At 46.0% G+C, this 25,773-nt stretch overlaps 1 protein-coding gene across 2 annotated transcripts in view; it reads right to left on the bottom strand.

The window, feature by feature from the left end:
* IL16 (interleukin 16) overlaps positions 1-25,773 on the bottom strand; it is a 194,591-nt gene that overhangs the window by 35,052 nt on the left and 133,766 nt on the right. For both annotated transcript variants that reach the window (XM_040342549.1, XM_040342550.1), the window contains 3 exons: positions 25,446-25,518; positions 15,868-16,286; positions 4,048-4,171 (listed from right to left, as the gene is read on the bottom strand). In XM_040342549.1, coding sequence (XP_040198483.1) covers positions 4,048-4,171; positions 15,868-16,286; positions 25,446-25,518 — 616 coding nt within the window. The remainder of the gene's footprint in view (positions 1-4,047; positions 4,172-15,867; positions 16,287-25,445; positions 25,519-25,773) is intronic.

Below are 25,773 nucleotides of genomic sequence, written 5' to 3'. Positions count from 1 at the left end.
TTTTTAAAACTTTTTTTTGCATTGATACATGTTTCCTGGGACAGGACCCAGGTCCCCAAACACTTTTTAGGACAATAACTTGCATATTAGCCTTTAAAATTAACACTTTAGATTTCAAATGTTCGAGTCCCATAGACTTTAACGGGGTTCTAAAGTTCACATGAACATTTGGTGTGTTCGCAAATTCTGATGCGAACCGAACAGGGGGGTGTTCGGCTCATCCTTAGTCACAAGACTTGGCAAACAGAATTACAAATAATTTCACAGCTAAAACTGTAAACATATATGTACTTCAACTGCATTAGCCTGGGGGTTCATTTTACTAATGGCCATTGCAATTTGACCTACAAATTGAGCACGTAAGTCTGATTCCAATTAACCACTTGCCGCCCGCCAATGACACATTGACGTCGGCAAAGTGGTTGTAGAATCCTGACTGGATGTCATATGACGTCCTCAGGATTCTGAGCCGCTGCGCGCCCCCGGGGGCGCGCATCGCGGCTATCGTTGTTGCAGGGTGTCAGTCTGACACCCCGCAACACCGATCAAGGTAAAGAGACTCTCACGGAGACTCTTTACCACGTGATCAGCCGTGTCCAATCACGGCTGATCACGATGTAAACAGGAAAAGCCGGTAATCGGCTTTTCCTCACTCGCGTCTGTCAGACGCGAGTAGAGGAGAGCCGATCGGCTGCTCCTGTGACAGGGGGGGGTTTGTGCTGATCGATTATCAGCACTCCCCCCCCCCCGAGGAATGCCCACTGGACCACCAGGGATGCCCACTGGACCACCAGGGATTAAAAAAATTAAAATAAAGGTATGCCACCCAAGACCACCAGGGATGAGGACACAAAAAATGGATGCCAATCAGTGCCGCAATGGATGCCAATCAGTGCCCACAATGGGCATCACTGATTGGCAGGCATTGTTTGGCACTGATTGGCATCCATTAGTAAAACACATACAATAGTGCCCATCTATGCCCATCCGTGCCACCTATCAGTGCCCATCCGTGCCGCCTATCAGTGCCCATCCGTGCCGCCTATCAGTGCCCATCCGTGCCGCCTATCCGTGCCCAGCCGTGCCGCCTATCCGTGCCCAGCCGTGCCGCCTATCTGTGCCGCCTATCCGTGCCCATCCGTGCCGCCTATCCGTGCCGCCTATCAGTGCCCATCCGTGCCGCCCATCAGTGCCGCATATTAGTGCCCATCAATGCCACCACATCAGTGCCACCTCATCGGTGCCCATCAGTGCCGCCTTATCAGTGCCCGTCAGTGCAGTACCATCAGTGCCCATCAGTGAAGGAGAAAACGTACTTATTTACAATGTTTTATAATAGAACGGCGTCGTCCGTGGAATTTCCCAGTGTACATTGCTCCATAGTACGCCGCAAGGACGTATTGGTTTCGACGTGAACGTAAATGACGTCCAGCCCCATTCACGGACGACTTACGCAAACAATGTAAAATATTCAAAATTCGAAGCTGGAACGACGTCCATACTTAACATTGGTACGCCACATGTACGCCACCATAAAGCAGGGGTAACTTTACGTCGGGAAAAGCCTAACGTAAACGGCATATCTGTACTGCGTCGGCCGGGCGTACGTTCGTGAATTCGCGTATCTAGCTGATTTACATATTTCTAGGCGTAAATCAGCGTACACGCCAGAGGTGTATTTAGGTTTTGTGCTGCCCCAGGCCTGACTAAATTCATGCACCCCCTAATTTAAATATGACCCACCCTTCCTGTCAAGGACACACCCCTTCCTATTTAAGATCCACCCTGTCATCTGTAAACCACACCCCTTCCTATTTAGGCAGACCATGTCCTAGGGTTATACATGATTAATAATTTTTGTTTGTGGCATAATTTGCTCTGTTAGACCCCTTAAGCCGCTATAGCGCTTGCAAAGCGCCCTGAATGAGCGGCTACATTCACTTCAGTCTAAAAGTCAGAGTGCTTTCACACTGGAGCGCTGGGCTGGCAGGATGTCAAAAAAAGTCCTGCCAGTAGCTTTTTTGCAGCACATTAGGAGCGGTAAATACACTGCTCCTAAAGTGCCCCTGCCCACTGAAATCAATGGGCAGCGCCGCTGGAGCAGCGCTTTGGGGGCACTTTTAACAGTTTTTCGGCCGCTAGTGGGGGTTAAAAGTGCCCCGCTAACGGCCGAAAAGCATCACGAAAATTTTTACCGCCGACCCCCAGGCGCTGTGAGTGTGAAAGCACTCTTAACTGAACAGCTACCTAACCAGGTAGGGCAACACTTTTCCCTTATCTGTCAATTCTAGTACTCCTTAAAGCGGTTCTCCACCCTAAAGTAGAGTCCCGCTGATCGGAACCCTCCCCCCCTCCGGTGTCACATTTGACACCTTTCAGGGGGGAGGGGGGTGCAGATACCTGTCTAAAGACAGGTATTTGCACCCACTTCCGGCCCGGCATTCACGGGCAAAAGACGGGCATTCCGTCACATCCCGTCGCCCCCCCCCCCCGTTTTGTGCTGGGAACACTCGGCTCCCAGCACACAGCGGGAGCCAATCGGCGGGCGCGGCGCGACTCGCGCATGCGCCGTAGGGAACCGGGCAGTGAAGCCGCAGCGCTTCACTTCCTGGTTCCCTCAGAGTGGATGGCGGGGGGAGCAGCAGAGAGACGAGCGATCGCTCGTCCTCTGCTGCGATCGGCGCTGGACTCCAGGACAGGTAAGTGTCCTAATATTTAAAGTCAGCAGCTGCAGTATTTGTAGCTGCTGGCTTTTAATATTTTTTTCCCATGGCACATCCGCTTTAAGCATTTCAGACTCCAGCCACACTATGCCATGTTTGTGCAAACCCCCCCTCAGTGAAACCCCCCTCAGTGCAAATCCCCCCCCCCCCCTCAGTGCAAACCTCCCCTCAGTGAAAACCCCCTCAGTGAACCCCCCCAGTGAACCCCCCAGTGCAAACACCCCCCCCCCCCCCTCAGTGCAAACACCCCCAGTGCAAACCCCCCCTTAGTACAAAGCCCCCCCCTCAGTGCAAACACCCCCCTCAGTGAAACCCCCCCCAGGTGCAAACCCCCCCCCCCCCGCAAAGTGCCGCCCTAGGCCTAGGCCTTGTCGGCCTAGGCCAAGATACATCTCTGGTACACGCCCCTAGCGGCCAGCGTAAATATGCAGTTAAGATCCGATGGTGTAAGAGACTTACGCCGGTCGGATCTAATAGAAATCTATGCGTAACTGATTCTATGAATCAGGCGCATAGATACGACGGATCCGACTCAGAGATACGACGGCGTATCTCCTTTGTGAATCTACCCCTATCTATCTACTTGTGTAAATGTAACTTAACTGCAACTTTTCTTTTTACTCATGATATTTTCTTTACATCATTTCCACTATCATGCCTAATCAACACAGTCACTGAAACTATGGGGGTTATTTTCTAAAGCTGGAGAGTGCAAAATTTGGTGCAACTCTGCTTATAAACCAATCAGCTTCCAGGTTTTAATGCCAGGTCTTAATCGAACAAGCTGAAGTTTGAAGCTGATTGGCTGCCATGCACAGCTGTACCAGAATTCTGAGTTCACCGATTATAGTAAATCCACCCCTATGTATTAAATAATAATGATATAATGATATCACTAAAGTTTCCAATACAGGTATATGCAGTGCACAAGTGTTTCTCTAAGAAATGACTTTATTATAATTAAAATCATAGTTACAAAATATGTCTGGTTGAAAAAAAGTCCATCTAGTTCAACTAATAGAAGGAAAAATATATATATATACAATTCTATATATACAATGCTATACCCACAGTTGATCCAGAGGAAGGCAAAATCATGTAATCAATTCAAAGTGCAATGTCAACATGCAAAGAATGGAAACCTACAGATCACAAGCAGGTAACTGGAGCCAATACAGTTTATGTATCTTTTCTATTTAGTTGCTGGGAGTTCTTGCACTTTGAACGCTGCCATTGCCCTTTGCTTTGCCGTACTGAATAAGCCCCTTTGTAGGGAGTCATTTTGGGAATGCGTTGGCCAGGTTTGGGTCGGATGATGACATACCTGAGTCTGGAGATATCTGATCAGCAGTTGTTGTATGTGAAGAGTCAGCAGAAGATAAGGATGTATCTAGCACACTGTGGGCTGTCAATTGCTGGTTTCCCTTTAGAATCAAATTTCCTGCTTCCTGTTTAACAAAGTAGACATGTCAAAAACAACCCCGGCCACAACATTTTAGTTGAGCGGTAACCATTCATTACAGCACATCATGATCATGGGCATAGGCGTACAGTACTAAGTGCCAATTCACTATGTTTTCATCTGCAAGTAAGCTGCAACCAGAATTAAAGCTGAACTCCAGGCAGATACAAAAACTAGTTTAAGAAGCTCTGTCTTCATAAATTAATTTAACCTCCCTGGCGGTATGATTCTGTCTGGAATTACGTACCAAAAGCGGTACAATTATTTGCAAGGAAATTTGGCGTTTTATACTGTATGCCTGTAATTAGGAATAACTCATTTAAATCTGACCAAACAAGAGTCTAGTAGGCATCCTGGGTATGATTTTTTTTTAAAAACAAAATTATAAATTATAATATAATAAATAATTATAACAAATAATAATATAATTATAATAAAAATTGCAATAAAAATGCTCTAAAACCATTTTTGACATAAAGGGACACTTTTGGACAATCTACAGTTTGCAGGCAGAAAGAACAGTTTTTATTATATAAAAGTACATGTAGGGCACTGGGCAGACCACTAGGGACAAGGGGGGTGTGTGTTTTTTACATACAGTACTGTAATCTATAAGATTACAGTATACTGTATGTATAGTGTTTGTTTACTTTTTTGAATTTGGCGCCGTTTTCCGCCCCCGTGCGTCGTAACGTCGCAGGGAACGGAGATCGGCGGCACACGGGGACACTGTGAATCGAACGAGGTCCCGCTCGCTCACACAGCGGGGATGCATGGCTGGATCCAGGGACAAGGTAAGTAACTTGCCTGTGGATGCTGCGAGCAGGTAAGCCGCGCCGCTGCACACTCTGCACATCTACCCCGAGCGTGACTCGGGGATACCGATCCTGGCATCGAAAATCCACGCTCGGGGATACCGCCAGGGAGGTTAAAATTGATTATAACGTTTTTTTTTTTTTTGTTAAATAACAAACATTATAGAGAAGTACCATAAATATAGAAAAAAATTATAAGTGTTCGTCCCATCAAAATGAAGATAGAGAATGGGGAGAGGCTATGTTTGGACTTTGATGGTACCATATTGTAGCATTACCCCCAGAGGAGCTGCTGGTTCTTTGGGTGGCACATTTACCTCATGGCTCCTCCGAATTCCTAGGGGTGAATGATGCGTATTGCATTTGGTAGAAGTAAAGGAATGTCCGCAACAGGTGCTCTTTGCTGTGCTCTTTATTACCCAGCCGGGTAAAAACAATAAACTTGTGGTGAGGAAAGTAAAGTTGAAGAAGAAAGGAGAATAGCAGATTCAGGCGTGATGATAGGGAAACAGTCCTGCTCCCAGGCGTAACACTTCTCTGCGCCACTCCTATGTGAGTGGGTTCAGTGCACCCGGACAGGTCTCTCTCACTGAAAAAAGTGAGGGAAGGGGGCGCTTAAATTAATACTAATAAACATCTGCAATCAATATTCTATATGAAAATAAAGTCCATATGTAGTAGAATATAAATAATCCAATCATGTGCAGAAAATTATTCGTGATCAGAAAGTCCTTAATAAAGTGTTCTGTATCTTGATTAAACCGTGAAGCCTCCACCAGATATATGAAATTCACCCGACGTGAATAAATAAATTGGCTCCTTACCAACAACAGTGGACCCTTTAATTAAAAAGAGGTCAAAAGCGCCTGTTTTACACAAGGTAAAAATGGTATATGTAGACAAGGAGATTCAATCAGCGATGATGTTCCATGCAACAGATCTCATATCCCATGGAATAGAAGAGAAATACCGCAATGGTGTATTACTGTTTTGTTTTAAAAGATAAAAATAAAAATGACGTAATCTCTTACGAAACGTACGTCGAGACGCACACTGGTCACGCTGACGCACGCTACTTCCAGGTCCATGCTGGTGGAGGTGGAACGCACGCCACACACGGAGCTATTTGGAGACCCGCTCTCTCTATTGGGAAACACACGCAGTAGCCTCAGTGCCGGGACTTTGGCACCGGACCAAGTAAGGAGCCATTTGGCTGTCCTTTTTTATTTTTATCTTTTAAAATAAAACGGTAATACACCATTGCGGTATTTCTCTTCTATTCCATGGGATATGAGATCTGTTGCGTGGAACATCATCGCTGATTGAATCTCCTTGTCTACATATACCATTTTTACCTTGTGTAAAACAGGCGCTTTTTAATTAAAGGGTCCACTGTTGTTGGCAAGGAGCCAATTTATTTATTCACGTCGGGTGAATTTCATATATCTGGTGGAGGCTTCACGGTTTAATCAAGATACAGAACACTTTATTAAGGACTTTCTGATCACAAATAATTTTCTGCACATGATTGGATTATTTATATTCTACTACATATGGACTTTATTTTCATATAGAATATTGATTGCACATGTTTATTAGTATTAATTTAAGCGCCCCCTTCCCTCACTTTTTTCATTGCATCTTCAGTCACCTGAATTTGGGGAGCTGCTACATATAATTTCACTGTTCATGGTTTATTATATATTTAGATTTCATTTTACTTAATTTCACTGGTTTTACCAACTGGTCTTTCCAGTCGTGGCGCATAGATTCTTACCTTACCAGGTCTCTCTCACTGACCTGGCAGTCGGAGTATCACTCGGACATTTGTAGGATAAAGTCCCTGCCACAGACGCTCCTTGGTGAACTTGAACTTGAGGGAAAGTCCCTGCCACAGACCCTCCTTGGTAAACTTGAACTTGAGGAAAAGTCTCTGCCACAGACCCTCCTTGGTGAACGTCAGAGAGACACCTCTGCCTTAGATGAGTTACGTCTGGATCTCCTTCAACTTGTCGCCCAGGTACCGACTGACAGGTGATCAATCATTCAGTGTCCGGCTACCTTGATCCCCGGTGGTTTGTCGAGGATCTTTTGGACCGCCAGCCTCTCAATGGCGCTCCTCAGACGGACTCCCCACCGAACAGCAAATACAGCTTGGGATCCTCAAAAGTGGGAACTCAGTCGATCACTGGGTCCCCATCGCTGTTCAGATGCTCCGGGCACCGTGATGTGGTCACCCTAAAGGTGGGTGCCACACTCGAAGAAGAAGACCCAGAACCAATGGTGTCTGCCCCATAAATACCCCTCCCCAGCATGCACAGCGAGGTCAAACCCTCCTGATTGGCTGCTGGGAAAGAGCACCCAAACATTGACTCCACTGCTGCCACCTGCAGCACCAGGGTTGGAAGAACACCCCAGTACGAAAGAATAAGCCTGCAGCACAGCCAAGCTGAGACAGAGACCCTGTTTTACACATAACAATTTGGATCAGAGTTTAACTACACTCTAATCCCCCTCTAAATTTAACTAGCACCGGGGTACTATAAAGTACACAGGCGCTACAATGTATTAACTGATAGTACACAGTCAAGATTAAGAAAGTACAAATAATTTTTATTACAAAAACATATATAGTAACGTATTCACAGAAAAAAAAGTAATGAATCATGACAGTCAAAAGGAAGCTTTAGTACATCCTATCATCACAAATAGAACATAGATATCATCCATATCTTGGTTGCTCTACAATACATGTTTCGGTTTATATTAGCCGCTTCTTCAGGAGCTTTTTTTTTCTTTTTCTATGCCATCTGATCATAAAAAAAAAGCTCCTGAAGAAACAGCTAGTATAAACCCGCGAAACATGTAGAGCAACCAATATATGGATATATGGTTTTGCTCAAAGTGGCCCCGATCCTCCTTCTGTGGCCCCCAGTGGCATTCCAGGCTCCTCTTCATTGGGTACCCCCCCCACGGAGAGCCGCTTTTGATGAGTCCCGCTGCTGCGTCCATTGACACAGACAGCAGAACTCAGCCCCGCCCGCTTTTTTTTTTTTTTTTTTTAATTCATACTTATCTAGGTGTATGCAGCATCGCTTCAATGCTGCATCTGTCCCCTGGTGCCTCTACACTGATAACCGAGCGATCGAGCACCGCCGATCGCTTGGTTCTCACAGCTAACAGAGCAGTCATCAGCTCTCTGCTTTTCCCCCCAACCCACTCATTGGAGCGCTGGGCTGTGGAGGGGGGCGTCAGCGGCCGTATTAGACTCTCAGTGGCTCGCTGAGAGGCTGAGACGGGTGCCAGTCCATGGATCTGGGCGGATCCCAACTCCATGGTCATGATGACGCTGATCCTGGACCAGTTCTGTGACATAAGCAGAGAGCAGACTCCAGCCGGCTGTCTGCTAAAAACAGGTCACAGGAGTGCACAATGAACTGTACTCCTGTGATCCATAAGAGAAGTACAGCCAAATCAGCTTTGGCTATACTTCTCCTTTAACAGCTGACAGTGCAGTTTCCAATCAGTCTGTTAACTTGAAGAAAATGGGAGAGAGGGGGTGGGGAGCAGGAGAATGTCTTGCCATGCTATACTATGGGGCTTTGTGTTTCTATTGATGCACACAGTTTAGGGAGACACACTTCTAGTCCCTGCATGCAATGGTGCCACTATATGATACTGCAAGAAAAACAACCACCCTGAAACAGGAAACCTGGTGCATAGGCAACGATTAAAAGATAAATCAGCTGTATGCTCAGTAAATGATTAAATCAACTGCTGAAAATGCCTTCAATGTAACTTTCCTAATGAAATACCTATATTGGACTTGTTATCAACCTATTAAAGTCCCTGTACAGCGGAGCCCAAACTGGGAGAGTGAGAGAAGAAGCTCATTGAGCCAATCAGCTGTCATGTAGTGCAAGGAACATGCTGATAGGGGAGAGAGCAGAGTGACTGAGAGATAAGCTCATTAACATGCTGTTTCTACCATCATTGTCTGTTCACAAAGTGGGGGCCGGGAGGATATCTCAACGTCAGGATCATGTGGTGTGCCAGAGCTGAGAAAATCAACCAGTCGAGTCGCTTTTTTACTCCCCTCAACCACAAGTATAAAATTAGGCTTTACTCAGTAAAATAAAATGTTGGTGTCTCCTGTACCATCTACCATGACCAGGGACGATCCTAGGCAGGGCGCCTGCATAGGTGGGGGCACCGATGTGTATACACACACTAAAGGGCCTCAAAGAAGCTACTTGTAGGAAATTTTTGGACACCCTGCCAGCGCACCGCTCCAGTGTGAAAGCACCCGGGCTCTCACACTGGGATTGCAGATGAGGCTTTTTTCAGGCACTATTTTTAACGCTAAAGCACCTAAAAAAAAACTCCAGTGTGAAAGGGGTCTAATAGACCATCTTCTGTACTATTGTCTGCAGTCTATGACCATATCCTATATCATATCTGCAGTCTCTGACCATCTCCTGTACTATGTCTGCAGTCTCTAATCATCTCCTATATCATGTCTGTAGTCTCTGACCATCTCCTGTACTATGTCTGCAGTCTCTAATCATCTCCTATATCATGTCTGTAGTCTCTGACCATCTCCCGTACTATTGGGTAGATTCAGGTAGGGGCGCCTTAAGATAGGTCGGCGTAGCCTAGCGTGTTTACACTACGCCGCCTTAAGTAAGAGAGGAAAGTACATGATTCAGAAAGCACTTACCTCCTTACTTAGGGCGGCGTAGTGTAAACACGGCGGGCGTAAGGGAGCCTAATTCAAATGGGTTGGGGGGGCGTGTTTAATGCTAATGAGGCTTGACCTCACGTTTTTTACGTTTTTTCTAACTGCGCATGCGCCGGGCGCATTGCGGCTAAGTACGCCGTACGGGCCTATTGATTTAGACGCGGACGTAAACGACGTAACTCCCGATTCGCGGACGACTTACGCAAACGACGTAAAAAATTCGAACCTCGCGGCGGGAACGGCGGCCATACTTTAACATTGTTATTCCACCTCATAGGTGGAATAACTTTAGCCGCCTAAGGCCTTACGGAAACGACGTTAATCGACTGCAGCGGGCTCGCGTACGTTCGGGAATCGTCGTAAAAGCTCATTTACATAATCTACGCCGGCCGCAATGGAAGCGCCACCTAGTGGCCAGCCAAAACATTGCAATCTAAGATAGGACCGCGCAAGGATCCCAGGATAATGAAGACTTTGTGGGGGAGAATTTCTGTGGTTGAATCGTTGCCATAGAAACATTTGTAAAGGGGAGGAGTTAGTAAAAATACCACGCCCATGTGGGGGCGCCAGAAATATTTCTGCACCCAGGCGCCTGTGACCCTAGGATCGGCCCTGACCATGACCCTGTGGGGTAAAGAGATAGCAGATAGTGGCTGAGGTTTGTGGACATGGGTCTTGGGATAATCTACCCAACAAGTTTATGCATAGATAAAATGCTCTGTTACTACCAGATTTTCTACTTCTGTGCTCCATTTTCATAATAACGTTGTTACATTCTTATTTAGTAATACAGCTTAACAAGGGTTGTATATTTATTGCATGTTCGGTAATTATACCCCCGCCTGTTATGTCTGTAATATGTATTGTGATATGCCACACAAGCTCATACTTCCTATGCTAAACCACATCCTGTGCTGCTTCTCTCTCTCTCTCTCTCTCTCTCTTTACACTGACTGTGTACTATGAATACAAGCGTCTATATTAGGGTTGCCACCTTTTCTTCAAGCCAAACCCGAACACTTTAGCGGCGCACAGCAATTTTATTTTTAAGGGGGAACACTGTGGACTCTGGTGTAAAGGGGGACTCTGATGTAAAGGAGTGACTGCTCACCAGTTCCCAGCATCCTCCTTCAAATTAGGGCCCTTTAACCACTTAACCCCCGGACCATGTTGCTGGTTAAAGACCAGAGCACTTTTTGCGATTCGGCACTGTGTCGCTTTAACTGACAATTGCGCGGTCGTGCGACCTGGCTCCCAAACAAAATTGACGTCCTTTTTTCCCACAAATAGAGCTTTCTTTTGGTGGTATTTGATCACCTCTGCGGTTTTTAGTTTTTGCGCTATAAACAAAAATAGAGCGACAATTTAGAAAAAAATGAATATTTTTTACTTTTTGCTAGAATAAATATCCCCCAAAAATATATAAAAAAACTATTTTTTTCCTCAGTTTAGGCCGATACGTATTCTTCTACATATTTTTCGTAAAAAAAAAATCCCAATAAATGTTTATTGATTGGTTTGCGCAAAAGTTATAGCGTTTACAAAATAGGGGGTAGTTTTATGGCATTTTATTAATATTTTTTTTTAACTAGTAATGAGTGTGGGTGGGCAGATGGAGGGGTAGGGGTGGGAAGGGTTAAAAGCAGATCAAGCCCTCTCTCCTGTCCGTGTATGGGGGTGGGGCTCGTGTGCATCCCTGTGCACTTGGCATTTGTGGTACTTTATTACTCGGGGAGCCACAGTCTATTCTGAATATTGTGTCCGGGTTTTAGATGGTCTGAAACCTGGACACACAATTCAAAACCCGAACTGTCCGGGTGAATTCCGGACAGGTGGTAACACTAGTCTATATCTTTATTATTTCATATTGACTTCTCTCTCTAGATTAAGAGGAGCTACTTTTAGAAAACAACTGCTAGAAGTTGATGTGTCCTTAATGATAAAACCCTTGTATTCCCCAGAATGGAATTGTCTCTTGTTAGAGTTCCTCTATATAGCAATTTATTACATATCATTCATCTGTACGCTAAGCTCCAGTTCACACCAGAGTGATTTGAAGCACGTTTCCTGAAGCACTTCAATGGTGGACAATTTAGATTCTCATTAAATTCAATGGTTCCCATTCATACCTGAGCTTTGTGTCACTGGAGGCTTGTCGCTCAAAGCTTGATAAGGTACATGAGCTTCTTTAGGGCAGTGTAATGTCTTTTTGGACCTTAATGCCGCGTACACATGATCGTTTTTCAGCATGAAAAAAAATATGTTTTTCAGCATGTCCAAAAAACGAAGTTTTTCCAACTTCATCATTAAAAACGATTTTGCCTACACACCATCGTTTTAGAAAAATGATGAACAAAGCGCGGTGACGTACAACACATACGACGGCACTCTAAAGGGGAAGTTCTATTCGCCTTTGTGCTGCCTTTAGCTGATTCCTTGTTAGTAAAAGACGATTCGCGCTTTTCTGTCTGTTACAGCGTGATGAATGTGCTTACTCCATTATGAATGGTAGTTTTACCAGAACGAGCGCTCCCGTCTCATAACTTGCTTCTAGGCATGCGCGGGTTTAAAACGTCGTTTTAGCCCACACACGATCATTTTTTACAATCCGAAAAACGACATTTTTTAAAACAACGTTAAAAAATACAGCATGTTCGAATTTTTTTTCATGCCGAAAAACGATCGTGTGTACGCGGCATTAGACTTCAATGGGAATGCCTAAACTGCATCAAAATGCATGTGTTTTGTGTGTTCTTTGCTTTTCCTAATAACTATCTTTCCATTGGCTAAAACAAAAAACGCATAAGTCTGAAAAAAAACTGAAAATACCTGCCCAAAAAAACGTGTACATAAAAAACGCTTCAAAAAGGCTTGCAGAAGTTCAAGCTCACGTGTGAACCCAGCATCAAGTATGAGGATAGTGGAGAGCCAACTGTTATTTCCCAACTCTCTTAATGTCTTGAGTTTGTCTGCTGCGGTTGTGTTTACACAGCAATGCATACAGTATACGGCTTGACTGACATCCAAATTTGCCCAGGCTATGGACACTACCAGCATACCTCCCAACCGTCCCTGATTTGCCGGGATCGTCCCGGAAAATGATCTTTGTCCCGAGGTCCCGGCGAATCAGGACTGAGTCCTGGAATGCTTGCGGTGTGTGCGGGGCATCTTTGATTCCGCACGCGGCAAGCTAGTTTCCATGGCAGCCGGCATCTCTCCCCGCTGCCTCTGTCACACAGAGAGCGGAGTGCACTGAACCTGCCCCTCCTCCTGTGTTTTCCTGTACACAGAGGAGGAGGCAGGCAGCATCACACCACTCTGCCACAACGCAGCTGATCTGAGGTCCTCAGGTCTGTGATCATTTATATGTACACTAAACTTGCAGAGGAGAGAGGCATGGGGAAGAGGGTGGGGGAATGATGGAGCCAGGATGGGATCAGGGGGAAGGATGGAGCCAGGATGGGATCAGGGGGAGGGAAGAAGCCAGGATGGGATCAGGGGGAAGGACGGAGCCAGGATGGGATCAGGGGGAAGGACGGAGCCAGGATGGGATCAGGGGGAAGGATGGAGCCGAGATAAGATCAGGGGGATGGAAGAAGCCAGGATGGAATCAGGGGGAAAGAAGGAGCCAGGATGGGATCAGGGGGAAAGAAGGAGCCAGGATGGGATCAGGGGGAAGGATGGAGCCAGGATGGGATCTGGGGGAAGGAAGAAGCCGGGATGGGATCAGGGCGAAGGAAGAAGCCGGGATAGAATCAGGGGGAAGGACGGAGCCAGGATGGGATCAGGGGAAGGATGGAGCTGAGATAAGATCAGGGGGAAGGACGGAGCCAGGATGGGATCAGGGGGAGGGAAGAATCCGGGATGGGATCAGGGGGAAAGAAGGAGCCAGGATGGGATCAGGGGGAAAGAAGGAGCCAGGATGGGATCAGGGGGAAGGATGGAGCCGAGATAAGATCAGGGGGATGGAAGAAGCCGTGATGGAATCAGGGGGAAGGACAGAGCCAGGATAGGATCAGGGGGAGGGAAAAAGCCGGGATGGAATCAGGGGGAAGGACAGAGCCAGGATGGGATCAGGGGGAAGGATGGGGCCGAGAAGGGATCGGGGGATGGATAGAGTTGTGATGGAATTGGGGGAATGGATGGAGTCAGAATGGGATCCGGTGAATGGATGGAGCCAAAATGGGATCGGGGGAATGGGTTTTGTTAACTACATCCCTTAAGCCCCTCCCCCTGCTAAGCGCTGGGACACGTCCATATTTTTCCACGGTGCGCGTAGGTCTTCTCTCTCTTCCAGTGTCCCTCATTCTGTAGTTCAAATGTTGGGAAGTATGGATACTGGACAAGTTAATATCAAAGACACTCTGAGGATGATTTACTAAAACTGTAGAGTGCAAAATCTGGTGCATCTGTGCATGGTAGCCAATCAGCTTCTTACTTCAGCTTGTTCAACTAAGGTATGACAAAAAAACTGAAAGCTCAGCACTGCAGTAAATAAGCCTTTTAGGGATCATTGACAAACAAGCACAACAAGTACAAAGTCATACATATGACTGCTTTTGATGCCTTTATCAGGGGTCCCCAAACTTTGACCCGTGGGGCACATCCGCCCCCTACAATATTTTATTCAGACTGACTGACTGGCAGTGGATGTGTCGGGCTGTGTATTGTACTATGTCTCCTGAATTTACAAGAGGACCAGACTTCATAGGTCCACACTTGCTCTACCTCCTGGCTTCTGCTCTGCTACCTGAAAGGTAAGGCTGGACTTCTATGGGAACTCCTGGAAGTATGGGGGACTCTGCTGGGAAAACATGGATGTAAGGGGACTCTGATGGGCACTACTTGATGTAAGGCGGGCTCTGATGGGCACTCCTGGTTGTAAAGGGGGCTCTGATGGGCATTCCTAAATGTAAGGCGGGCTCTGATGGGCACTCCTGGTTGTAAAGGGGGCTCTGATGGGCATTCCTAAATGTAAGGCGGGCTTTGATAGGCACTCTCGGTTGTAAGGCGGGCTCTGACGGGCTCTCCTGGATGTAAGGCAGGCACTCATAGGCAATCCTGACTGTAGAGAGGGTCTCCAATGGGCACTCCTAGATGTAAGGTAGGCTTTAAAGGGCACTCCTAGATGTAATTGGACTCTGATGGTCACACTTGGATGTAAGGTAGGCTCTGATGGGCATTCCTAAATGTAGGGAGGGTCTCTGATGGTCACTCCTGCATGTAAGGGGAACTCTGCTGGGCAAACATGAATGTAAGTGGGATTCTGATGGTCACAATGGATGTACGGCGGAGTGTGATAGGCACTCCTGAATGAAAGGTGGGCTTTAATGGGCACTTCTGGATGTAAGGGGGATTCTGAGGGGCACTCTTGAATGTACAGGTGGTCTCTGATGGACACTCCTGGATGTAAGGTGGGCTTTGATGGGCACTCCTGGATGTAAGGTAGGCTCTGATGAGCACTCCTGGATGTAAGGGGGTCTCTGATGGGCACTCCTTAATAAAAGGTCGGCTCTAATGGACAGACATGGGTGTAAGGGGAAACTGATGGGCACTCCTGGATGTAGGGGGTCTCTGATGGGCACTCCTTGATGTAAGGTGGGCTCTATTGGGCACACATGAATGTAAGGGGGACTCTGATGGGCACTCCTGGATGTAGGGGGGTCTCTGATGGGCACTCTTTAATGTAAGGTGGGCTCTAATGGACACACATGGGTGTAAGGGGAGGCTGATGGGCACTCCTGGATGTAGGGGGTCTCTGATGGGCGATCCTTGATGTAAGGTGGGCTCTATTGGTCACACAAGAATGTAAGGGGGACTCTGATGGGCACTTCTGGATGTAAGGTGAGCTCTGATGGGCACTATGTTAGGGGGAACTCTGACGAATACTCCTGAATTGGAATTGGGGCACTGTACTGGGCACTTCTGGATGTAAGGAAGGACTTTTTTGCAGCAAAAAATGTGGTGGTCTATACAGACAACTGTGTGTATGATTGATGAAGTAAATCACTTCTCTATTGCAAAATAGGAATTAATGAGAAATAAGAACTAACGTGGAGGTAGTTGTTGCACTTTTTATAGATAACAATGACACCAATATGTTGTGTAATGATATACTGTACTTACATCATCCTTTGTGTCTTGCTTATAATATTTCCTAGGTGGGGGAGCTGGTTTCGAAGTTAACTTCCTAACGATGATCTCTCCTGTGTGGCTACTAGTTTTCTTACAGAGGACCTGAGTTGAGGTTAAAGCATCACTGGCAGTAGGTGAATAATCTCCCAACTTTACAGGAGCAGAGTAATGAGTCTGTATGGGCTCTGTTCGCACAGGCACGTCCACACTGTGCACTCTACCCTTCAGACCGTACAGTTGGCAGGAGTCTGGGTTCAGGCCCATTGTCCTGGGATTATAGTTGCTGTCACTGCTGGATCGAACCATTTGCCTCTGCTCCCTCCGGCTGTAATACAGGTATGCAGCATGCTTCTCGATGCAGCTTTCACATTGATATTTCCCATGGCAGCACGAGGCCATCTTCCTATCACCTGCAAAATACATTATAAATAAATCCACAAAAAAAATGTTAAGTTATCAAGAGCAGAGAAGACAACATAGGGCCCCAATGCAGAGTACAGAACACCCCCCTCTCCTGTGTTAGGTGGTAGAATCCACCCTGGACCAATTGTATTGCATGTAATGCAAATAAAATGATATTGTCTACATCAGGGGTCTCCAAACTTTTCAGTGTGGGGGCCATATTGAATATTTTACAAATATTCGCAAGCTGAAAAAAAAATCCTTATCAGAGTCTCACCTTTATATCAGGGTCCCCATCTAAGTCCCCCCTTACATCAGGGTCCCCATCAGAGTCCCCCCTTACATCATTATATTCCCTTTTATAACATGTTCTCCTTTAGAGTTCACTTAACAGAAAAGTCCTCCCTTATATCACAGCCCCCATTAGATTTTCCCTGTAACTCAAGGCCCAATCCAAGTCCCCCCTTACATCAGGGTCCCCATCAGAGTCCCCCCTTACATCATTAGATTCCCTTTTATAACATGTTCTCCTTTAGAGTCCTCTTTACAACAAAGTCCTCCCTTATATCACAGCCCCCATTAGAGTCTCCCCTTAACTCAAGGTCCCCATCCAAGTCCCCCCTTACATCAAGGTCCCCATCCAAGTCCCCCCTTACATCAGGGTCCCCATCAGAGTCCCACCTTACATCAGGGTCCCCATTAGAATCTCCCCTTATGTCAGGATCCCTATTAAAGTCCTTCATTATGTTAGGGTTCACATCCTATTTCCCTCTTACATCCAAGTGCCCATCAGAGTCCCCCCTTACATCCAAGTCTCCATCAGAATCCCCCCTTACATCAGGATCACTATTAGAGTCCACCTTTATGTCAGGATCCCCATTAGAGTCCTCCCTTATGTCAGGGTTCCAATTTGAGTCCCCCTTTACATCCAGGAGTGCCCATCAGAGTCCTCCTTACACCAGAGCCCCGACTTACATCAGGGTTCCCATCATAGCCGCCGCCCCCAACATCATAATCCCCATCAGTGTCCCCATCAGAGTTTTCCCTACAGAGTCTGGGTGTGAGTTGGGGGGGGGGGTTAAAGCAGAGACCATAGGCAGCCTCTGCTGACCCTAATCCTCAACCTGTGCACATTATGGATATGCCAGTGACCCTAGCCGTAGGCTGGGAAACAATTCTGTAGCAGGCTGAATGTGGCCAACCGCCCACAGTTTGGAGACCCCTGGTCTACGTGTTCTGGAAATCACAACAATAAGTGTATCCAAGTGGGTTGTTTTTCAATAAATATATTTTTTTTACGTTTTGGATAGAGTGAAGAGGAATTGGGACACCTGGCGGGTTTTTGTGTGTCCCCTTTAGGGAGGATCACCATTTCTATGTTTCCTGTTTACCATTATCACCAAGAGTGAAGGTGAAGGAAAATCCCACATTTTGGGTTGCCACCAAACCAGGAATAAAGCAGTAATTTACCAATGGAGACACTTGGGGGGGGGGGGTTCTTTTTACTTCCTGTTTGGCTATGGGACAGGAAGTAAAGGGAATCTCTCCAATGGGACAGGGATGGTAAACAGAAAACTGACAGGGGTTGTAACCCTCCTTTACCCTATCCAAATTGAAAACAAGTTTTGCCTTCAGTCCCACTTTAAATATGAACTTTTACAAGGTCATGTTGGATAAAAAAGAGGAAATGTTTAGTGAAACTCGCTGAGCCCTTAGCATTTGTGTTAAATGTATAGATGCAAATATTTAAGCGGAACGTTAACATTAACTGAAGTTTCACTAAATACCAGTATAGTCCCCTCACATGTAGCCACTAAAGACCTATATGTGACATTATTTCATTACAATGAACAGAAAAAAAGAGGAACAAACTGCCTGAAATCTACAATATAGTATTTTTTTTACTGTACTATTACATATGTATTTTACTGAGAAAAAACGTTATTATTTTCACTAATACAAGTGCTCAATGAAGACAGGAAATGACCGCTAACCCCAAAAGAGCATGTAATCCTCAGGTCCAATTTACATGTGTGTGGTGGAGTAACATGTGTTGCATTAAGGCAGCCCACTGAAATCAATGAGCATTCCAAAGCACAAAATATCCCAACATTTTTGCTGCACCACTCTATGGAGCATTGCCACATGTTGCAGCACATTTCAATGTATGTGCTTTGCCTTAAGCCTTCCCATAGATGGATCAGATCTCGTCCAGTTCAGCACGGACAGGCCAAGATTCTATCCATATATGGCAGTGGTTCTCAACCTGTCTAATGCCGTGACCCCTTGATAAAATTTCCCAAGTTGTGGGGACCCCTAATAGTAAAATTATTTTCCTATCGTGGGTTGTCGGCACCCAAGGTCAGACACGTAATTTGCGCCCTTAACCCACGGACATTTAGCGCTCCCTGAGTCCCTTCCACTCGTATAATATTAAAACCCCTTATAGTACATTTTAGGATGCACCACCCTTTCTCGTTGTTCTCCTTTCTTTCCCTTTTATCTCTCTCTATCCTAATTTTTTGTTTGTTATCCCCATCCCTCTCTAGACGTCTTTCTTGTTCTTTCTCTTATTCTTTCTCTCCCTTTTTCTTTGTTCCTCCCCCTCTTTTCCTCTCTCTTCCATGTATTCTCTTTTTTTATTCCTTCTCTTACTCCCTGGTGGGGAGTATGGGATCAGTGGCAGTGCTGGCAGGGAGTTGGGATCAGTGGCAGTGCTGGTGGGGAGTTGGGATCAATGGCAGTGCTGGTGGGGAGTTGGGATCAGTGGCAGTGCTGGCGGGGAGTTGGGATCAGTGGCAGTGCTGGCGGGGAGTTGGGATCAGTGGCAGTGCTGGCGGGGAGTTGGGATCAGTGGCAGTGCTAGTGGGGAGTTGGGATCAGTGGCAGTGCTGGTGGGGAGTTGGGAAAGCCAACTTAGGTGCTCTTGATCAAGGCCATCTGCTCATCTGAGAACTGTAGTGGAGACTTTTAAAGGCAACTCTAATCACAGGTAGTGTTACTCACTGTGTCTCCGACTTTGTGGTTTCTCGTAGCAGTGACACCTATGCTAAAATCAGCAGATAGGGTCTCCTCCAGCCCCTCCCACTTCACATTCCTCACCAGTCAGCTGACCTCTAGTCCCTGCCTCCCAGCTATGCCGTGAACTGAATGGGTGACTGTCAAGAGGCTGAGTGGGCGGCCGCAGGCTTCAGTAACAGCCCAGGTATTGGGGACCCTGGCAAATCCTCATTTGACCCCCAAGGGGGTCCCGACCCCCAGGTTGAGAACCACTGATCTATGGGAAGGCTGGTTGTACTGAAGTTGATCCCACAGTTATTACCTTTTGTACCTCTTGACCCTCCCTCCTAGATTGTAAGCTCTAATGAGCAGGGCCCTCCGATTCCTCCTGTATTGAATTGTATTGTAACTGTACTGTCTGCCCTCATGTTGTAAAGTGCTGCGCAAGCAGTTGGTGCTTTATAAATCCTGTATAATAATAATAATAATAATAATAATAATAATAATAATCCATCAATCAACTATAGTACAACCAGCAGTGATAATTGTGTTCTGCCGGCAGGCATACCTCCCAACTTTTTGAGATGGTAATGAGGGGCACCTATCAGCAAAAGTATACAGGCATAGGACACACCCCTTGCCACACCCCCTTAAAGGAGAATTGTACAAAAAAACAAGATTGGTTAAACCCACAATTGCTTTTTTTTTTTTTACAGCTACTATTCCTTTATATTGGCTTTTGGAATTGCAATTTAGAAATCAGATGAAAGGTTTAGCACTGGAAAATACTTTTTGATAGATAAAAAGTGCAGTTTATATACAACTATATAGATCAGACCAAAATGAGGGACAAATGAGGAGGAAAGAGGGAGTATTGCTCTAAATCAGAGACAGTCCCTTGAAATCAGGGACAGTTGGGAGCTATGCTGGCAGGGAAGACTCCTCGCAACCCCCCCCCCCTAGTCCCTAAACTAAGCTATCTTCTTGAGACCAGTTCTCCCTAAGTCCTCTACCAACCCAGTCCCCTCTTTCTTTCTGGTTCCTACCACTGAGTATGGAGATTCTGTCTCCATTTCTCGATTTTATATTTCCTCATATACATAAATCTACCATGGTTTGACTTCTGCTGAACATGGAAGTCAGAATTGATGAAATGTTTATATATGTTTTGATCACAAATAATCTAATATGATTAACCAATTCATTCATACCTATTTCTTATTATTTTTTTATTTAATGATTTCTTCCAATACCACTGATAGACCTTCGCAAGGTCTTTCTATGTAATGCAGGATTTAGTGTGAGTAATATCGCCATCTAGTGACCTGAGAAGATATGTCATACTCTTTTTAGATCCAGCAAATATATATATATTTTTAGATATGTTTTTATCTTAATTCCCCTGCTATTTGTATCAATTTCCTTATCTCTGTTTCTAGCAAAGGCAATATTGTATAGGAAGACAAGCAAGTTGTGTTTATGATTGATAGGATGCTTGTTGGTATTGGAGCCGATACAGATTCTTTGTTGTAATGTATAGACACTGAAATACCAGGTGTAATTGCCCAAGCCACCACTGGGACTGCGCTGTAATTGGCCGCGACCCTTGTCAATCTATACACACACTTCCGCCTTCCCCAAGTCAAATACACGTGACTACTGTGACCAGGCACGCCCCCCTGAAGACGTAACATTTACGAAACGATCGTCGGCGGCGTAGCCAGGTCACGTGAATTAGATTCCCCAACCATCCGTCCCTTTGAACAGCTGACGGCGGTACGCGGACACAAGCCGACATGGAGGTGGAGGTTCCTGTTTGCACTGACGAGCCTGCAGACCCAGTGCCGGGATGGGCACTTTTTAGTATAAGTGTCCACTTGGCCCATGTTTTGTTTTTATATTTTTTAAATAAACTGGTTGCACGATGGAGCTGCCTTTCTGTTTTATGTTTCATCTGTGAGATCCTTGGAGGAAGAAGTGTCTATGCTAGCAGCTGAGGACGCACCATATGCTTGCAGGCATTAATCTGCACAAGCGAGTCTGACCTTCTTTATTAAAGAGGTCCAATTGCTCTGGTAAGCGCATTACCATATACCAACACTTTTGGGTGTTGATCGCCTAATGGTGAAGGAATATATAGAAGCACAAACTATATGAGAAGATTTTTGCTTGACTATTTCTGATTACACAGTGCAATCGTTATCAATTGTATCAGTGCACTTACCCTATCCTGGGTATTCACGGACATTGTTATCATTTCATTTTATTGGACATTTTTATAATTAATTTTGGGCTTTGTGGGTCACATCACATTGGTTCCAGAATTATTTTCACAGGATTGTACCTTTTCACTGATTAATATTTTTGTGTACACTGGTTATCAATTCATCAATATCACTGTTTTTTATTTGTTATACTCAATTGTATTCACCACGGACACTGCTAAGTGATCCCCACTCCCTCTTTCCACTAGCGCCCCCTATCATTCCTCCTTTAATGCTGACTGTCTTGATGGGGGGGAATCAAGTGATTTCCTTATGTGTATTGGAGTGCTTTTTCAAATGATTGCATCTGCGTGCATTCCCACGAAGCATAGATGTAAACCCACTCTCAAGATAACTTTAACAGAACAAAGCCTGACTGCATTAATTGCTGTTAATATGAACAGCATGGCTCTGCTGCAAGGTCTGACCTACTGTCCTACTTTTCCATCCGCAGGAAATATCTGACAGCAAAGGAAGCTGTGGTGAATCATAAAGGAGCAATCCTGTTGGAGTCCTAGGGCCCACAGCCTTAATGGGCTCAGTGGTGTATTTTAAGGCTGCATTCACACCTGAGCGTTTTGTCGACTGAAGCGCAACGCTCAAAGACGCTAGAGGGGAAAAATAACATTATTCTCTATGGAGATGGTTCACATCTCCAACGCAAAACGTTAAACGCCGAAAGAATGCCGAACGTCTGAATTTCAAACAAGTCCCGGACCCTTTTTTGACGCGAGAATCGGGCGGCTTGGGCGTTTTACATTGATGCCAATGACCTGTACAAAACCGCGGGGAAAAACGCCATGTTTTGTCGCGGCAAATCGTGGGGAAAAACGCTGCAATTTGTCGCGGCAAATCGCGGTAAAAAATGCCGCAGAACGTCTACGCCTAGGTGTGAATGCAGCCCAACTTCCACAAGAAGCAGCAAAAGCTTAAGGCTAGGTTCACACCTTTCCGAATTGGATGTGGTTTTTCCACATCCAATTCGCATGATAGGAGAGTGTGACCGGCTCTCAATGGAGCTAGTTTGCACAGCAGAAGAGTCCTGTGCATCTTTAGCTCCATTTTAGGTCTGGATTCAGGCAATGGGAACGCACCAGACCCCTGCTGTTCCCTGGGGTCACACATAGTGTAATTCAACATATAAATAGCAATAAAGTACATAAAGTGCACACAATTCAATTCAAGTCCATTTGTGACATATATGTGCAAAATATTCCTATAAAAGTGCAAAAAAATGAATTTTCTAATCCAACGTGCTTCACTGAGACTCCACACCACTCTATAAAGTGTTCCCGTCACCGAGTGCAATGCAGGCTCACCTCCTGGTTAGACCCAGCAAGGGGTCAAACACACCTTGCACACAGTGCAATTCTCCTGTAAGAATAGCTTCACAGCGGTCATCAGCCATTCCTGGTATGCCTTTTAAATGTCAGACACGCTCTGCACAAAGTGCAGGATCCTTCCAATATGGCTACTTCAGAATTGGCTCCAGCTCCACACTCTAAGGCAGGGGTGTCAAACTCAATTTCATTGTGGGTCGCATCAGCATTATGATTGTTCTCAAAAGGGGTGGTTGTATGTGTAAGATTAGATGTCCAGCACATCCCCTTCCCTTACATTAGATGTCAAGAGCCACCTCACCATCAGAAGTTGAGTCCCCCACTCTCCCTTACATCACAGTGCACCCCCCTTTCCTTATGCTGTTGCCGGGAAGTAGCTGGATGCATTGCTTAAAAGCAGAAAGTAGGGGTCTGGAGCTCTCCTGCAGCTACAGGAGAGGTGCGATTAGGGTGACCACATGTCCCGGATTGCCCGGGACAGTCCCACATTTTGCAGGACAATACAGTGTCCCGGAATGAAACTGACACAGCCATTCTGCACCCTGATTGGGTAAAGCTTTGCCCAATCAGGGCACAGTAAAATCTGGTTGTTAGGGAGCAGGGCCGGCCACGGCATCATTAACAACCGATGAGTCATCAGCTGTCAATTGGCTTCCCCCGTTGACAGCTCAATCCTTGCTGGGATTAGGGTCTGGTATGGATTATAGGGGGGACCCCACACCGTTTTTTGTTTTCTTTTTTAGCCGGGTACCAGCAATTGCAACCACAAATCAATTTAAATATGATTTGACTCGTTTTTTTTTTCTTTTTCAGTTTCAGTGCTTTTTGCATTTTGCAGATTTACACTACAGAACGTGTTCCATAGTTTAACGGACAGCAGTGCAAAATGCATAAAGCACTGAAACTGCATAGGTGTGAACCAAGCCTAAGGGGACACCGTGATGTACATCTTTATTTATGAAGGGGGGGTGTCCCTGAATGGCAGTTTGGAAATGTGGTCGCCCTAGGTGCGATGGCCACATGAAATGTCCTGGAGGGCCGGATTCGGCCAGCGAGCCTTGTGTTTGACACCTGTGCTCTAAGGCAACCAGATTTTTAAAATTAAATCCGGGGACAATTTTTTTTACTAGTAATGGCGGCAATTAGCAACTCTCTGCCCGTCGCCGCCGCCCGCCTCACACCCTGTCAAGTCTTACTCTCCGTGCCCCTGGCTACTACTTAGTTGGGGAGCGGAGGAAGATCACTCCGGCCTGGGAAGGCAAGGAGATAGGCAGGGACTTGAGCCAAGGCAGAAGAACATGCGAGCGGAGCTGAATGGGCATGCGCCCAAAACAGAAGAAATGGTCCCTTTGCTCCGACCAGCACATGATCATCAGAAAGGGGCACAGAAAATGGAAAAAAATACACCCCCCTAAGCTAGTAGGAGCAGTGGAGCGGGGGGTGTAATTCAGATTTTTATGAATTAATTCTGCACTGACTAGGCTAGATTCAGGTATGTCGGCGTAATTTTGTGGCGGTGTAGCGTATCGCATATACGCTACGCCGCCATAAGTCAGAGAGGCAAGTGCTGTATTCACAAAGCACTTGCCTCCTAAGTTACGGCGGCGTAGCGTAAATGGGCCGGCCTAAGCGCGCCTAATTCAAATGTGGAACAGGGGGGCGTGTTTCATGTAAATTTTTCGTGACCTGACGTGACTGACGTTTTTTACGAACGGCGCATGCGCCGTCCGTGGACATATTCCAGTGTGCATTGCTCCAAAGTACGCCGCAAGGACGTATTGGTTTCGACGTGAACGTAAATTACGTCCAGCCCCATTCACGGACGACTTAGACAAACAACGTAACATTTTCAAATTTCGACGCGGGAACGACGGCCATTCTTAACATTGACTAGGCCAGCTATTTGTTCGACTAACTTTACGCTGGAAAAAGCCTTACGTAAACAACGGGAAAAAATGCACCGGGCGCACGTACGTTTCTTAATCGGTGTATCTAGTCATTTGCATATTCTACGCCGAACTCAACGGAAGCGCCACCTAGCGGCCAGCGTAAATATGCATCCTAAGATACGACGGCGTAGGAGACTTACGCTGCTCGTATCTTAGCCTAATTTAAGCGTATCTGGTTTCCAGAATACGCTTAAATTTACGACGGCGTAGATTCAGAATTACGACGGCGTATCTACTGATACGCCGGCGTAACTGTACCTGAATCTAGCCCACTGTCTTTGAAATTGCCCCAGCACCTGTTCGAATCCAATCCGGGGATAAAACTGGTGACAGATTTAGTCGCTAGACAGTGTCCTCAATCCGGGGACTGCCCCTGGAAACCGGGGATGTCTGGTCACCCTACATTACTCTCCTATAGCGAAAGTGGATAGATATGCTAAAAATGGGACATCATGTTGTGACAGGTGTCCTGCAATCAAACATGGGATGCCAAAGAGGGCAAGGTGATAAATGCCATTTGCCCCACCAGTTATCAAGCATAATAATCCATATCTATTTATTTACAGTGCAAGAATATCATGGCACAACCTCCATTAAATGTTGTGAGACATTACCTTCCGAATTCCAGTGTGGAAATTCTTTTTCCATAGCTTCAGCCATAGCTTGCGTCAGCTGCTGCTCAGAGACCTGTAAATGAAGAATGACGGTTACATGACGGTGTCTCCATTTCTCGAAATCAGCCTTTCTCCACCTTTTCATCATGGAGGAACCCTTAAAATAATTGTAGTGCAGAGCCCCCCTCCCCCGCAGGAGTGCTGGAATTTACCCACGGCATTTGCCTCTCTGCCAGGAACAGGGAAGTTGCAGGTTTTTATGTGATCCGTTGTATTTCTACCTCCATCTTGTGAGGTCCTATGGTGGTGTCCTCCCTGTTTTTTGTCA

The sequence above is a fragment of the Rana temporaria genome, chromosome 3, assembly GCF_905171775.1.
Source record: "Rana temporaria chromosome 3, aRanTem1.1, whole genome shotgun sequence".
Lineage (NCBI taxonomy): Eukaryota > Metazoa > Chordata > Amphibia > Anura > Ranidae > Rana > Rana temporaria.
Note: the sequence above shows the minus strand (reverse complement) of the source record. Positions and strands in the feature narration are given on the sequence as shown.